The following is a 17,500-nucleotide window of genomic DNA, read 5'->3' as shown; positions in this document are numbered from 1 at the left end:
ACAAGAGATTAGTGCAAAAGCTAGAAGATCAGGCACACATAACAGGAAAGGCACTGCAATGGATCAGAGAATATCTGACATGGAGGCAACAACGAGTCATGATACGTGACGAGGTGTCAGAATGGGCGCCTGTGACGAGCGGGGCTCCACAGGGGTCAGTCCTAAGATCTGTGCTGTTTTTGGTATATGTGAATGACATAACGGAAGGGATAGACTCAGAAGTGTCCCTGTTTGCAGATGATTTGAAGTTAATGAGAAGAATTACATCGGTCGAGGATTAGGCAGGACTACAAAGAGACCTGGACAAGCTACAAGCCTGATCCAGCAACTTTCTCCTTGAATTTAACCCCGTCAAATGCAAAGTCATGAAGATCGGGGAAGGGCAAAGAAGACCGCAGACAGAGTATAGTCTAGGTGGCCAAAGACTGCAAACCTCACTCAAGGAAAAAAATCTTGGGGTGAGTATAATACCGAGCACATCTCCTGAGGCGCACATTCAGATAACTGCTGCATTATACGGGCGTCTGGCAAACCTAAGAATAGCGTTCCAATACCTTACAAAGGAATCGTTCAGTACTCTGTACACCATATACGTCAGGCCCATATTGGAGTATGCAGCACCGGTTTGGAATACACACCTGGTCGAGCACGTTAAGAAATTAGAGCAGGTGCAAAGGTTTGCAACAAGACTAGTCTCAAGGCTAAGGGGATTGGCTTATGAAGAAAGGTTAAGGGAAATCGGCCTGACGACACTAGAGGACAGGAGGGTCAGGGGAGACATAGTAACGACATATAAAATACTGCGAGGAATTGACAAGGTGGACAAAGACAGGATGTTCCAGAGATGGGACAAAGAAACAAGGGGTCACAATTGGAAGTTGAAGACTCCTATGAGTCAGAGGGATGTTAGGAAGTATTTCTTCAGTCATAGAGTTGTCAGGAAGTGGAATAGCCTAGAAAGCGACGTAGTGGAGGCAGGAACCATACAGTTTTAAGACGAGGTTTGATAAAGCTCATGGAGCAGGGAGAGAGAGAACCTAGTAGCAAACAGTGAAGAGGCGGGGCCGGGAGCTATAAATCGACCTCTGCAACCACAAATAGGTGAGTATAGGCAGAAAGATGGGTGCCCATCTTCATATCCACACACGCCTGCGCGCACGTGCAGAAGTGCTAAAAGATTCAAAGGTTTATAATCAGACTAGTACAATAGTGCACTATGAGGAGATTAAAAGGAACTGAACTTGAAGACCTTGGCGGAGAGGACAAGGAGAGAAATAATTACAACGCACAAAATCTTAAGAGGAATTGATAGGGGAGATGGGGAAAGACTGAGTTAAGAGATTATATAATGAGGAGTAATTGTGCAGAATTTGTTTTTATATGTTTATAATTACTTAATTTTGCGTTTTGTGTGTATGTTTGTGTATTTTTACTTATGTGTGATTAATCTTTTTTATAGCTACAGAAACAGTGTTAACTAAGCGCATGATGTCATATTTTTTGGGTATCACTTTTTTTTTTGTCCTGCCTTTTCGTATAACATACTCCAATATTTTAATACTCTGTGTAAGAACTTCCAAACATCACTTCAGCATTTCTGGGCTTATAAGTAAGATTTCTTGTAGGGATAGGACAGTACCAATATTTATGCCGATACCGATACTCAGTTTTAGACTATAGAAATTTGTCGATTCCATTAAAATTAGCTGATGTCGATACAAACAAAATTAGTCGATGCCACCGATACCAATACTCTAGTGCTAGGAAATCTTCCATATCAGTTTTTCCGTATCATATGATATTCTTACATGTAATTATCATGATAAATTTTCCCCTTTCATTGTTGATGAGGACATGTCTGATTCCTTCGGTTTTTCTTCATAATACATATTTTGTTCATATCCTTGATTTCGTCAGGTGTTTCTCATGTAAGATGCCCCTCAATTCTTGGCTTTCAGAAATCATTCCATTGACGTTTGTGTATAAAAATTTCATAACTGGCTCGATCTTTGTATTTCCCTGTTTTCTTTTTAGTTGTTACCTACTTTGCTTTCTTGAAATTCCATCGATCCAAGATGGCACAGCCTCATTACTCCATTACTGAAAGAGAAAATGGAATATACAGAAAAAAAAGGATTATTGAAATGCTTAAAAAAGAGCATATGTAATCACAAAAGAAAGGTCAAGAGTAGAGCCTAAAGCATTTATGCCAGTTGGAAGAAACATCAGGGGAACAAAGAGCCATTCAGGAAAAAAAAAAAATCTTATATATTTCTACGCATGCGAAAAATCCCCCTGTGGAATTGGTCCACTATTCCCTGATCGTGTACACACTGATGACCAAAAAAAAAAATGACTGAAATTTTGAAATAAAAGTATGAATTAATGCTCAGCACTCCACTAAACGACAAGAGGGTGGAAGATGCGTTTAGTTTTTTTCAGTATTTTTGCCCACCCTACAAATCATATGTAAGTCCACATCACCCACAGTTCGAAAAGTAAATAAAACATGGCCATATATTCAGCACGTGGGCTTGATTAATGGAATTCTTGATAAATAATTGCAAAATACTAACACGAGCACTCTGTATTCTTTGGAGATAGAGCTGAGAACTAAGGGGAAATCCTAAAGGCCTTGGGGGAAATACTGGCTTAACTGCTTTGTACAAAGTAGGCAGTAGAGCTTTGGTAAAACAATAGACCAGTAGCAATGACATCACACAACATAAAAGCCTGTGAAAAGATGGTCAGGCGCCAGATCACAGATTTTATAGAAAACCATGACCTACACAACCAAAGTCAAAATGGCTTTAGAGCAGAAGCATCATGCTTATTACAACTATTAAACCATTGTGACAAAATTATAAAGACGTTGGAAAAAAATTGATGTGGTCTGTGGATTTGGCTAAGGCATTTGACAAATACTCTTGTGATAGGTATAACAGGAATAGTAGGAAAAGGATATTAAACTGATATTAAGCTTTGTAACCAGTAGAGTGCAAAGAGTAGGATGAACAAAATATATTATTAGCAAAGAAATGTTGATTACCCAAAAGCATGGTCCTGGCGCCTTTACTGTTTCTCAGAAGCGCTGTATGACCCTTGTGGGTTTAGCGCTTAGTTATGATAATAATAATGTTTCTCATGTTCAAAACATAGAAAAATAGCCTTGACACAACTTTGTGGACGATACCAAAATAAGCGTGAAAGTCGACTCAGTAAAAAAAACACGGAAATTTGCAAGTCGATTTCAACGAAGTCTTCCAGAGGGCAACAAAAAATATGATGTTCATTTGAGACAAATGGCACCCGCTCCAATATGAAAAGAATGAATTCAAATGGAGTACTGTAAACAAAACAGAACGACCATCTCATACAACGAAAGGAACATGTAAAAAACGTGGGTAGAATAATGTCAGATTACCAGTCAATTAGAGAACACTAATGCAAATACCACAAAGACCAGAAAAATGACAAAGTGAATAATATGAACTTTTAAAACGAGGGAAATAGTGCCATTTGTGACACTATTCAAATTACACAGAACCTTTAAAATATTAAATAATGGTACTCAAGATATTTGGAATATACAATATGGAACAAGGAAAAGAAAAATGCCAGAAATTATGTATGTGGAAGAATATTTAGCGCCTTGTCCCAAATCTACACACTTTCATAACATTCTAGAAGATTTGTGTGACATGTTTTCCCATCTCTGTAACTATGCTGGCTATTGCTTATAAACCTATTCTTTTTCAGGTGGTCCACCAAACTTCTGATAATCTCCATAATCTTAACATACTTTGTTACCTGTCTATATACCCTTTCTTAAATATCGGGACTACATTTGCTGTTTTCCACACCTCCAGCAGCTGCCCTGTTTCAAGAGACCTGTTAAGTTCGCGAAGAGATGTCTGGTCCCATTGCCTTTGAGGTATCTAGCTCGCTTAGTAGTTTCTTCACCTTAAATCTTTTGTTTATCCTAATTACCTGGTCCTCACTGTTGTCATGTTTCTGATGCAGCCGTATATAAATTTGGCTCAGATTTGGCTTTCAAAGTTCTTATCATACAGTCTCTCTTCTTATTCATGCATATCGTTTCTAACTTCTGCTCGCTACCATGTTCTACTGCGTCCTTTTGCTTTCTGTATTTTTTACATGCTCTACAACTTTTAGCTTTTGCCTCTCTACACCTCTGGGTGAACGATGGGCTCACTAGGTCCATGTCTTCGCAACTTCTGCTTCTGGATATGAATGTCTCTGCCTCCCGGGACTTTCTTGCTGCATACGCATAATTTAATTTGTCTTTCCATCTTGCTCCCTTTCCCACGGCACTCCATATACGAACTGCCTCATGCCATTATACTCTTCCCTTTTAAAGTGAGGTTTGCTCCTCCCGCTCTGTGACTCCACGTTCACTTCCACAAGGTATTTAAACCTCAGTACTGCGTGGTCGCTAACACCTATGGGCCTCTCAGTCACTATTTCCTATATCAGTGTGTGCGTGTATTCACCTATATGTGGTTGTAGGGGTCGATTACATAGCTCCTGGCTTCGCCTCTTCACTGGTTGCAACTAGGTCCAGACTTTCCCTGCTGTATGAGTTTTATTATACCTCTTCTTAAAGCTCTGTATGGATCCTGCCTCCACTACATCACTCTCCAGACTTTTCCACTTCCTGACAACTCTGTGACTGAAGAAATACTTCCTAACATCCCTGTGACTCATCTGAGTCTTTAACTTCCAGTTGTGACGCCTTGTTGTTGTGTCCCATCTCTGGAACATCATGTCTCTGTCCACCTTTTCAATTCCTCTCAGTATTTCATATGTCGTTTTCATGTCCCCCTCTCTTGTGTGTGTGTGTGTGTGTGTGTGTGTGTGTGTGTGTGTGTGTGTGTGTGTGTGTGTGTGTACGTGTGTGTGTGTGTGTGTACGTGTGCACGTGTGTGCAAGCTTGTGCGCTACTCAAGAGTAAACAAACATTATGGCTGACAGTGATGCCAGGTGGGTTGCATGCTTAGCTCTCAACTCACACTTAGATCTAGACAGTGGCTGTTATACTAGGTGTAGGGGATGCGGGTGTGCCAAGGTCAGCAAGCATACATACTGTCAAGTTGAGCGAGCCTGGGGTGTAGCCTCCCTCAGGGGTTCACATTGTCTTACACCGATTTATGTATATCAACGTATGTCCTCCATTTTTTTACCGATGTCTTTTATAACTCGCTCACGTCAAATTATATTTATGCATGTTTCCATATTTGTTTTGCCTTTGTCATCTTAATCAGTTTCCGTTCTTTTTTTTCTTTATTTTTTCTTCAAGCTTATACTCTCTTTACATAGTTGAGGATATATATATATATATATATATATATATATATATATATATATATATATATATATATATATATTCTCTTACAATTATTTTCGTTTTTCTCTTCCTCGTCATCAACTTCTGTTCTGTTATTATTTTCCTTTTTCTTCATCTAAACATATTTTTTTGTAAATAATATTATTGATATAATTAGTACTATCTTTATAGTTAGTATTATTGTTTGCTATAGTCCCAATAATGTTTTTAATATGATAATGTATATAAAAAATCTTACTGCTTACCTGAAGATTCGCCTAAAGGAAATCAGCGAAATATAATTACGTAAATTATTTGATAGATTAGGCCATTTATGTCATTTTATTTTACGAAAATTGTAGCAAGGTTAAATTAGGCTGCTTTGTTAGTTTTGGTGTAAAATAAAAAAAAAATGGCATATCAAAAATTTGCATAACATTATTTCACTGTTTTACCCTAGGAAGGCGAATCTTCAGGTGATACAGTGTTACTATAAGTGTAGTGTAGTAGAAGTAGTGTATATATGACCGATATTATCAATAATGTTATGGGATTTTCAGGGGGAGAAGACGGAGAAATGGTCCGGAACGGAGGTCTGTGGAAGAGCAGTGTTCATGGTGTTGAGATCAGAGAGGCAGGTTCTTTACACTAGTGCTCACTACATCCTTAAAACTCAACTCTGACTTCTTTAATTTCTAAAAATTTCTTTAGTTTGGTATCCATCAATTATTTGTAATTAGGAAAAGCAGGCTTTCGATATTCAAATTAGTAATCAGTGCAGACTAGGATTCGCTCCTTTTTTTTGTATTTTACTATATATATTTATATATAATATATATATATATATATATATATATATATATATATATATATATATATATATATATATATATATATATATATATATATATATATATATAATGTCGTGCCGAATATGTAAAACTGGTCAGTTAGCAAGAACTCATTTAAAATTAAGTCCTTTCTGAAATTTTCTTTTGTACGTTTAAAGATATTTTTTTTCATTAATGTTAATGTAAAAAATTTTAATTTTGCACCAAAAGAATCTTAGAAAACTTACCTAACCATATTATAACAAGAACAATTTATTTTAGCCTAACCCAACTAAATATATTTTAGATTTGTTTACAGTAATTTAATACTAAACAAACACAGTGAAATATATTTTTTTCGTTAGGTTCAGAATGATTTTGGCGAAATTATTGCATACATAAATTTTCACTTGTCCTATATGGCAAGGTGAGCGTTGCTATTTAAGCCAAGATCGCAAGTTCTGCCTGTTCGGCACGACATATATATATATATATATATTCTCTCTCTTTTGTTAATTCAGTCTCCATAGCTTAGGTTAGCGTTCTTAGTGCGAGATTATGTATTATAAGATCTTGTTTCTCTTTCATAAGCCAGACACTATTCTGTAATATACATTATTTTTTTCCTCGTCACTGTTAGGCTACGCGAAGAGCAGTGACATTTTTAAATATAAGTGAACGTTTAAGATTTCTTTCTTTTCTCAGTAGATAATAAGATTAGGTAAAAGAAACATTGAAGGAGAGTTGTATTTAGCTGTATCAAATCCTATATTGCCACTACTTTTCTAGGCTTCTTATTGAGGCTAGACTACACGCTAGGCTCTTGATTCAAATCTTTACACTACAGAATACAACTCTTCCCATACTCTACCCTAGACTTATTCAAATACTCTTGAAGTTCTTGAAGTTAGGGACATCAATAAGGCTCCTAACACATGGACTACTCTGCTCTGCCATGAAAGAAACAAGTAAGTGACACTGGTCATTGTTAGAATACTTTTTTTTCGATAAACTTATAAAAAAGAATATTAAGAAATAAAAGCAAGAAATACTTTTTGGGGTTAATTGCTCCTCAGATTTGAATATTATTACTTGTTTCCCCCTTGTCATGGCAGGGCGATTATGTCCAGGAAGATTTAAAATGTTGCCCTATGCCAAGCCCCCTTCTCGACTCTTAAAAGCACACTGTGGGGGGAGGGGGGGAGAGATTTTACTGCCAGGTAGACACACCACCATGTTCACACTTTAAAATACCTCTCACTTATCTGTACTGTTCGGTTGCCTTTCTTCTGGCCTCCATCTACCACTTTTGTTGTGTGTGTGTGTGTGTCCTTTGTATGTATGTGTGTCCTTTGTATGTATGTGTGTGTCCTTTGTATGTATGTGTGTCCTTTGTATGCATGTATGTGTGTGTGTTATTCCTCGTCTTCCCTTCAGTTTCCCACTCTTTCCCTCAAGCACTGAACGTGTGTTCCGTCCCCCTGTCATTTGTGTGACAAAGAATTTGGTAATGTTTGGCTTGGCTTCAATTGACAAGTTTTATTTCAAAGACAATAAACTTCCCCCTCAGTTATTGCCTTTGCTTTAAGTTTATTAAGTAAATTTAATCTTACTCTCGTGTTAAAAATATGTAGATTCTTACTTATCAAAGCTAAGGTAGTTTTGCAATAACAGAATATATATCCTGAAGGATGCATTTTTTAAATAACAGAATATATACCCTGAAGGATGTATTTCTCTTGGCTTATATGTGCTGAGAGTTTACTGAGATCGGTATTTTAGTGGTTATTGTTCTTGTTTGGTGGTGAACGGGTTATCGTGCAGCCTTAATGACCCTAATGTAGTCGATAGGCTTTAAACCCATTCACCAGTCTCTTGAAATGCATCAATAAGATACGTACACGGTGAAATTTGTCTCTTAGCATATGTATGCTGAGAGTTTACTTAATCCTTACTTTAAGGACTAAAGTATACTTGACTGGTTATAAACAGGTTACATGCAGCCTGAATAATCCCTGTGTAGTCGATAAGCTTTAAAATCAATTACCCAAGCAACACTGTATATTCTAGTAAGAATATGTCTTGATATGTGTTCTCCAAGACCAGCAGGGCATATTAATTTGGAGGAATATATGTAGCTCAGCATATATACAATTAGAGTTTAATCTCATTAGGCCCTTATTAGGGATAAACATTAACTCGTGGGGAACAGGTGACAATGTAGCCTTAATGACCCTTTTATGTTCATAGACTCTAAGCCCAGTTAATCAAGCAGCCATCATACGCTATATATTCTGTATATTTGCCGAGAGTTTAATCCCTATTTTACTGATTAAAGTATTCTTGACGGGTGTTGAACAGCTTACATGCTGTTCAACACGAGTCAGTGACTTGTGTAGTCGATAGGCTTTAAACTCAATTAACCAAACATAAGACAGATGATACATATATAGATTTTCTTTAATCCTTATTGATGTGATGACAGTATTCTTGAATGGTGATGAAAAGGTTGTATGCAGCTTTGAGGTTGCATGTATCCTGTTTACCAAGATCAAGAATACTTTAACTCCAAATATGGGCCAAAGGATAGCTGTTGCTCTCAACGTACACACATCAAGGAAGATATATTCATCAGAATTTATAGTGCTGGCTGGTTAATGACCCTTGTGTATCCATAGGTGTGTAAGCAAATAAGCCGACTATTAACCAGCTCACGTAAATTAACGGTCTGTTCGGAATACAGTAGTATCGTTTAAGATTGGTGCCTTATAAATTCATATTTTAACACTAATGATTAGAGGCTAAAACAGATAAAAATACTATAGTCAAATTTATATAGTTTAAATCAACATCATTCTATTAATGGATGAATTTTTCAGTTCAATGATTAATGGGGTTTTAAGCCTAACGACAGGAGAGTCATTAAGGCTGCATGTAATTTGTTCACCACCAGTCAAGAATACTTAACTCCCCCAAATGGATTAAAGTAACGTCTATGCATATACACACCGAGAGCCATACACCTCTTGGTGTGTATACTCTGTCACAAACAAGTTACTCAAATTGGTTGGTTGTTAGTTAATGGGTGGGTTAAAGCCTATCGACTATACCAGGATCATTAAGGCTACCCGTAAAACAAGTATCTAACCTTAATCTGTCACAAAGAATCTTTGGGAATTAAATTCACTTATGTATAAAATTTAAACTCTTGATTCTGTCATAGTTTAAATTTAGCAATTATGGAATAGTATTATTCGAGCAGAAGGGCTGGTCAAAAGTCAGTGGATCACATTTTGAAACTCATCATTTAATTAGAGTATAATTTAGGCAGTAATGACTGCAAACGTAAACATAACATTGATACAATAACACAAGATTAAACGAGTGTTACTGATATGCACTTGTGGTTCTACAAATTGTAGCAATCAACCAGTGCCCACGTAATTGCTATAATATCCTCTCTCATATCAAGACCGCCATCCATAATATTAATATTAATAAAAATTAGACTTAAACATGCAATATGTAATTTAGTAATCTGCTTTCAATAACAGTAAAAGCGAGTGAAGGCATCATCAAATTCATTGAACCGTCCTGACCATTGTTGGTAAATTCTGAATAGCTCGCTGGATTTTTGCCTGTGAGTCTCCATATAGATTCATTTAATTAACTTCTGTATCTTTATCATTAGGGGAAATGGCAGCTGTTGAGTTTTTGCTGTAAAATAAAGCGCAGTGGACTATTAATTATATACAGACAATCTTAATGTTTTAAACGGAGTCTTTTTTTTAGTAGGCTATGAGTATTAATTCGATATATTTATTGGTTGTGGAATATAGAATGCATATATTTGTTGAAAGGAATTATTGGGTCATTTGAAGATTATACATCCACCTTCCCCTCCCTTCTCCATGAGGAAAATAGTTAGGTAAACTAAGTTACTTTATTTTTGCAAAGTTTAGTTACGTTGCAAGCTAGTTTTGATGCACAATATAAAAAATAACCTCTTAAGAATTAGCATAACTTTATTACGGTTTTTTCCTTAGGCAAATCTTCAGGTGGTCAGAATTATTTAATGATAGCATAAAATTTTTTTTTACTAAAGATCGGCAGCCAGCGGAAGGCTTCGATCAAATGACTGAATGCTTCACCTAGTGTGTCATCATACAGTGTGGCCGAGAGTCGCCATTATCCAAGTAGAACACTTACATGTGTAGCAGCTACGCACAAATTAATACACGAAAGATGTAGATGGGCTGATTGCATTTATTTCGACTTTTAAAGAGCTTTTGATAAAATGCCATTAGTAGAAGGCTTTGGGTATGTCAGAAAATAGACTATAAAATGCACTTTATTACAATGAATTTAAAAAAGTCAGTTTAAAAGTGAAATAAGAAGAGTAATGCTAGGAATGCTGTGTAGATCAATTAAGTACAGTATAAACGCAGAGGTATGTATCAGTACGTACCGAGTTTATTTTATTCCGTCTAATATTAAGGTACTGAGTAGTCGTGTGCAGGTGAAATGCAGCCTTAATAATTAACTCTCGCTTAGTTAAGCTTGACAATTAACAAACTATGTTGCTGGTCTAGTAACTAATAGCATACCTGAAGAGTCGGTGCTGGCTTCTCCTGTGATGATCTTGAGCTATGTAAATGATATACCAGATATTGCAAATATTACAGGCAAGGTCAAGTATAAAAATGGCAATCTCAATCCCTGCAGGAAAATATAAATAAATTGAGCAGGTAGAGTGGTAAATAGATGGTTGAATTCAATTATTAAAATTGTCAGGTAATGGATATAAGTGAAGGTGGAAATAGATCTTATACATTATATAGATTGATAAGCTCTTATGAATGAGGGAAGAAACGATCTTGAGTGTGAGTGTAATTAAGTGTAAAAAATAAAATGATCATCAGAGGACCACAAATATAAACCAGTGCTGTAATGTTTACAAGTTTCACCCAGAATAGAATATATGGCTATAGTGTGTTGTCAGCATATTTTTTTTTTTTATTTTACTTATGGAGTTGTGTGCAATGATGGAATCTCTCTCCTATTTCTGTATACCTTCCATGGAAGCTGTGAGAAATGGAGAGATTTAATTGCCACATCTATGTCATTCAAGAATATTCGACACCATGTAAGATTTTCTGAAGGTAGCAACAGGGGGTTTGAACAAGAAACCACAATTTACCTTATGATCATCGATGTTCAAAAGAATAAACGATTGTTGATAAATAGAGATAGGGTAGTGTGGCTACAAGAACAAGGTACATCACGAGCCTAGTTCACCTCATTGTAAATACGAATAAACACTAGCAATTTTCAACCGTCCCCTGCACACGTATATATACTCTCTCTCTCTCCTCAAGTAAATCATAATTGCATATAAAGTAGCGTTACTTCATATTTGTATATATGTATTAAGTTCTAATATAGTGATTAAACATACTCTATAATCAATATTGTACATATCTAATGAATTAAGGAAAAGAGGAAAAGTAGGGTTGCAGAGGAGTAAAGTAAATTTAGGAGGGGGATGTGCTGACCAGGTGGATAATGGAGCAGTGTGATAGGCACTTAAGAGGTATGTAATAGGTAGTAAGTTATTAAGAGCTGTAAAGAGTTTTTATGAGGAGAATGAGGCTCAGATTAGGGTAGGTAGGAAAGAATGATGCTATTTTCTAGTAAAAAACAGACCTTAGACAGGAATATGCGGTGCCACTATTGTTTAATTTATTTGCATTTGGAATTTTAGAAGGCATAAATGCTATTATGTTGGGAAGAAGTCAATGATTAAAAGATCTGATATGAAGTGGGGATTGTCACAATTGCTCTTTGCTGATGTCACGGTGCATTTTGGAGATTCTGAAGAGACGTTGCAGAGGTTGGTAGAGGAGTTTGGAGGGCAGGTAAAAAGAAAAGTTGAAAACGAACATTAAAAATAAGAGATCGAATAAGAAAAAAAATAGTTACTGGAGTGAAAGATAATGTCAGATGAAGTATGGAGGAAGTGAATGAGTTACTTAGTGGAAGTGTCCGCAGATATTTCTGTGAAAGACAGGGCAGCCACAGAATAAATGACTGAAGTGTTGAAGAGTCTATCAAGGGAAACAAGTTTGTCAGTAAATGTAAAAAGGGTGTAAAGCATGGGCTTTCAGTGTTGCAGCGAGTTTACTAGAGGCAGTTTGAGAGGTCATGTTTGAGAGTAAAGACCGTAAAAAATGGTGGCGATGTAAAAAGTATAGTTGATGCATCGAAAAAGAGGGTTGCTAAAATGGTTTAGTTATTTATATAAAATGAGGAAGGTTACACAAGAGTGTATATAAATCTGGGGTGGATGGAGGGAGGCTAAAATGACGTTCCAGAAAGAGTTGGACAGAGAATGTGAAAGAGGTTTTGAGAGGTAGTGGCTTCAGCATGCAACAAGCATAGGTTGCCATCTTGAATGTGATGGTTACAACTGTTTTATGGAATTTCTCACGATGAGCAAACGAATATCGTGATCTCACATATCCGGAAACACATGTCTGGATTGAGTGTTGGTTGTGTACACATATATACATTTGACAAAGCCGCTGTCGTATTTAATAGCTGCCTTTTTTAGTACAAGATAAACAGTTATAATTGTAAACGCTAGTTAAACAGTTATATACTAGTTTATATGTGTCTACAAATTAAGAGGAATGTATAAATAATTGTTAGGGTAAAGGTCAATGTTACATTTAGCATATATGTTTTATTATATACTTCTTTCATTTAAAGAATGTATAATAGAAGTCCCAAGAATGTACATCAACTTTCTGTATCATTGGTAAAAGCTAGTTTTGATTATTCAACGTATTTTTAGTCTCAGTAACGCAGAATATTAGCATAAATGCGCTGGGAAACAGAGAGAAGGATGACAAAGTTAATTCCTTGCATCACTAACCTTTTCGACGAAGATACGCTGGAGCCACTGAATTTTTGCTCTGCGGAAGATGTAGCATTAAGTTGACGTGATTTAAATGCACAAATGGAAAATCGGAATAATAAAGGGGATGTAAATGGAGTACACAAAATATAATGAAGACAGGATTCGTAAGAATGGTTTTTGGTTGGATAAATTTGAATTTATGAAAGATATAGAAAAGCATTGGTTTAGTAGTAGAATTGTGAATGAGTGGAACTACCAGGTAGCGTCGTTGGAGCGAGAACTTTTGGTTGATTTAAAAATAGGCTGGACGGGTATGTGGATGGGTTTGAATAGGGCCTGCTAGCATGGACAGTTAGGCCTACTGCATTTAATTTATAGGGAAGCACTAAACCCATAAGGACCATGTAGCAATTACAGCAATACTCCTTTATTCTTGCGTTCTTAATACAACATACAATAACACACTTTGAAGACGAGGTTTATATATTACTATGTTCAGTTACATGACATTGTGTTCTGTTACGTGACACTTTGTCCTGATACACAACTCCAATTACACGACGGTTTTCTTCTATTATAAAACCCATAGTAACAAATTCTAACTGTTTAGATATAGACAGAATGAAGAACTCAGAAGTTCTGTGTACATAACACAAGAGGACCATCTCAAAGACAAGTACAATAATAATGCCAGCCGACCTATCATTTGGGAACAAAATAAAGTAAATATTGTGAAAGCCAGGAAAATGGCGAGGTAGATGATGAGAACTTTCAAAACAAAAGAAATTATGCAAGTGGTGACACTGTTCAAATAATTTGTGCTCTCTGGATTAAAGTATTGCTCAGTGTTGGCTTCATTCAAGGCAGGAGAAAAATCAGAGCTGCAACATATACAGAGATCGTTTACCACCAATAAAGCATTTAAACTATTGAATCGCCTCACATTTCTGAATATACATACTCTCTGGAGTTGAGAAATTATTGTTAATTTATATGTGGAAGATACTTGAAGGCCTAGTCCCAAATCAACAGAGAGAGGTATGGGTGGAAATGTAAAATTTACTCAATGAAAAGAACAGCGCCCTGGGCACAGTACTAAAGAACGGTATATCAACATTCTTGGGCTTCGACTATTCAACCTGCGACTAGGAGATATCAGAAATATTGCTGGAACAATTGTGGAAGTATTCAAAAGGAGACTGGATAACCACGTTGTCAAGTCTGTGGTTCCGGGTGTGCTGGCCAACAAATACCTCGTTGACCAGGCAGTCAAAAAAGAAAAATCCTTGATCTAGGTAGAACTGCGAGAGTAAGAAGTCTTGAAATCGGTAACAGCTATATGTTTTATTACACAACGCTGTGCTGTAGTGCACTACACGACAAAGTACTTTGCGGAATTATATACAAAGCCTTCCCACGACATCGATCATACCGAACCGCTGGCTCATACCCTCTGGTTCGTTTACTACGTAGGATAAGCCAGCAGTTAATACAACTCATCACTACGTTGTATGTGGGGCTGGAGAGGGGTGAGAGAGGAGGAGGAGGAGGAGGAGGAGGCATGAACTATCACATCTCTAATTCAGGTTTGTGGGAAAAAACTTTTGTGTGTGTAAAAACTAGAGGCTTAGTTGCACGAAGTCGCTTGCTACTCCCGCCACCAATATATCAGGAGCCAGCTGCTGCTTCTACAGCCATTGCAACAGGAGCCTGCCGAAACTGTTTTTTTTTTTTTTCTTTTATTCCATCTTAACGGCTTACCACCCTTACGATAACCTCCTCCAGTACAGTGACATCTCATGATAACCTGTTCACCCCATAATGAGGTAGTATATAGCTAATGAGTAACAATACATGTATAGAAGCCCCAAGCCAGGGGTGAGGGAGAGCCAAGTGCTCTTCTACGGATACAACCTGTGACCTTGTGTGAGACACACGGTTATTAAGATGCTTTTAATGAGCCACCAAGTGTGTCATCATGTGATTAAAACCCGGCTCAGCTGATTTTTTTCCCCGACAAAAAAAATTGCAGCAGCAGCATGCTCCGTGATACAGGAGCCAGGAAAACCGGGATCCTCAAGGAGAACCACAAGTCTGCGTTTGTTTATGCTGTGCTTGATGCTGGAACTGTTCTGTCCAGAGAGCTGTCACTCTGTGGACTGGCGGTATGATAATCGTTCTTGCATCACCAGTTCTAGAGACGATCTGTTACCTGTCGTTCTGTGGACTAGTGGTATGCATCACCAGTTCCAGAGACAAGCTATATTACCGATCACTCTGTGGATTGGTGGTATGCTAATCATAAATAACAAAAAAGGCACAATACCGTGACTGGAACAATACACAAATAACTCGCACATAGAGGAGAGGAGCTTACGACGACGTTTCTGTCCAAGTCGGACCGAAACATCGTCGTAAGCTCCTCTCTTCTATGTGCGGATTATTTGTGTATGCTAATCATTCTTGCATCACCATTTCCAGAGACGAACTGTTACCAAGTTACTGTTAACTGGTGGAATCTACCCAGTTTAGCTCCATATTTCAACGTTTCCTGGGACTTCTCAGTCAGTAAGTCTCAAGAAGTGTTGTAGTTAGATTTGTGGTTAAAATCACGTTTTTAACGCGTTTTGTAACCTAACTTAGCATAAAATAACTGAACCTAACTCGGAACATAATAGTATTTATCAGAATTGAGTTGCAGGAAATGTTCAGGCATATAATGTTGTTAGGGTCGTGGGAAAATGAACGTAATGATGAACACTTGTTAGTGAGAGCTCCAAACCCACATGCCGACAGAAGCACTAGTAATGGGCTGTCTGTACGTTTCGCCGTCCAACTGAAGTTCTCTTCAGCAAATTATTTGAGAAACTTTGAAAAGCTGTATACAGAGTGTAACGTTGTCAGGATGAATGCTCTTCCTCCTCCCTTCCCCTCATCTCTGCCTCCTTCCCCTCACCTCTTGCTCACCACCCTCATCTCTTGTTCCTCTCTTCACCTCTTCTTCCTCCCCTCACTTCTTCCTTCATCTTCCTCTCACCTATTCCTCAAACCCCTCACCTCTGTGTTAGACGCCGCCACAGGCCTGGTCACAGACCGGGCCGCGGGGGCGTTGACCCCCGAAACTCTCTCCAGGTCTCCAGGTAAACAGGCAAATACTGTACCACTTCCCCCCCTTTTTTTCATTGTTTCCCTCATGTTGAACATTGAACTCAAAACGACCCACCACTGTCCCACTACGACCCACCACCGTCCCACTACGACCCACCACCGTCCCACTACGTCCCACTACGACCCACCACTCCCACTACGACCCACCAGTCCCACTACGACCCACTATCGTTCCACCACTCTTCAACCATCACCACCAGTCATTAACCACCAGCACTCATTACGCCACCACCACCACTAACCACCAACATTTATTAACCACACCCGCCACTCAACCTCCAACACTCATTAACCTCCAACACTCATTAACCGCTAACACTCATTAACCACCACCACCAGTACTCTTTAACAACCCCCGTCACCCTCTTCTCGCCACCACCATCACTTTAACTCCCACCTTCACTCTTCAACCACCACCTTCACTCTTCAACCAACACCTTCACTCTTCAACCAACACCTTCACTCTTCAACCACCACCTTCACTCTTAACCCCCACCTTCACTCTTCAACCACCACCTTCACTCTTCAACCAACACCTTCACTCTTCAACCACCACCTTCACTCTTCAACCACCACCTTCACTCTTCAACCACCACCTTCACTCTTCAACCAACACCTTCACTCTTCAACCAACACCTTCACTCTTCAACCACCACCTTCACTCTTCAACCACCACCTTCACTCTTCAACCACCACCTTCACTCTTTAACCACCTTCACTCTTTAACCACCACCTTCACTCTTTAACCACCTTCACTCTTTAACCACCACCTTCACTCTTTAACCACCTTCACTCGTTAACCACCACCTTCACTCTTTAACCACCTTCACTCTTTAACCACCACCTTCACTCTTCAACCAACACCTTCACTCGTTAACCAACACCTTCACTCTTTAACCACCACCTTCACTCTTTAACCACCACCTTCACTCTTTAACCACCACCTTCACTCTTCAACCAACACCTTCACTCTTCAACCAACACCTTCACTCTTCAACCACCACCTTCACTCTTAACCCCCACCTTCACTCTTCAACCACCACCTTCACTCTTCAACCAACACCTTCACTCTTCAACCACCACCTTCACTCTTCAACCACCACCTTCACTCTTCAACCACCACCTTCACTCTTCAACCAACACCTTCACTCTTCAACCACCACCTTCACTCTTCAACCACCACCTTCACTCTTCAACCACCACCTTCACTCTTTAACCACCTTCACTCTTTAA

At 38.1% G+C, this 17,500-nt stretch overlaps 1 protein-coding gene across 1 annotated transcript in view; it reads left to right on the top strand.

The window, feature by feature from the left end:
• LOC128687920 (zinc finger and BTB domain-containing protein 14) overlaps positions 1–17,500 on the top strand; it is a 693,050-nt gene that overhangs the window by 446,584 nt on the left and 228,966 nt on the right. Inside the window, exon 2 of the mRNA XM_070083596.1 lies at positions 5,908–5,940. Within this exon, the coding sequence (XP_069939697.1) occupies positions 5,908–5,940 (33 nt within the window). The remainder of the gene's footprint in view (positions 1–5,907; positions 5,941–17,500) is intronic.

This window comes from Cherax quadricarinatus, chromosome 10 (genome assembly GCF_038502225.1).
Source record: "Cherax quadricarinatus isolate ZL_2023a chromosome 10, ASM3850222v1, whole genome shotgun sequence".
Classification (NCBI taxonomy): Eukaryota; Metazoa; Arthropoda; class Malacostraca; order Decapoda; family Parastacidae; genus Cherax; species Cherax quadricarinatus.
This window is presented reverse-complemented; position numbering and strand designations above follow the sequence as displayed.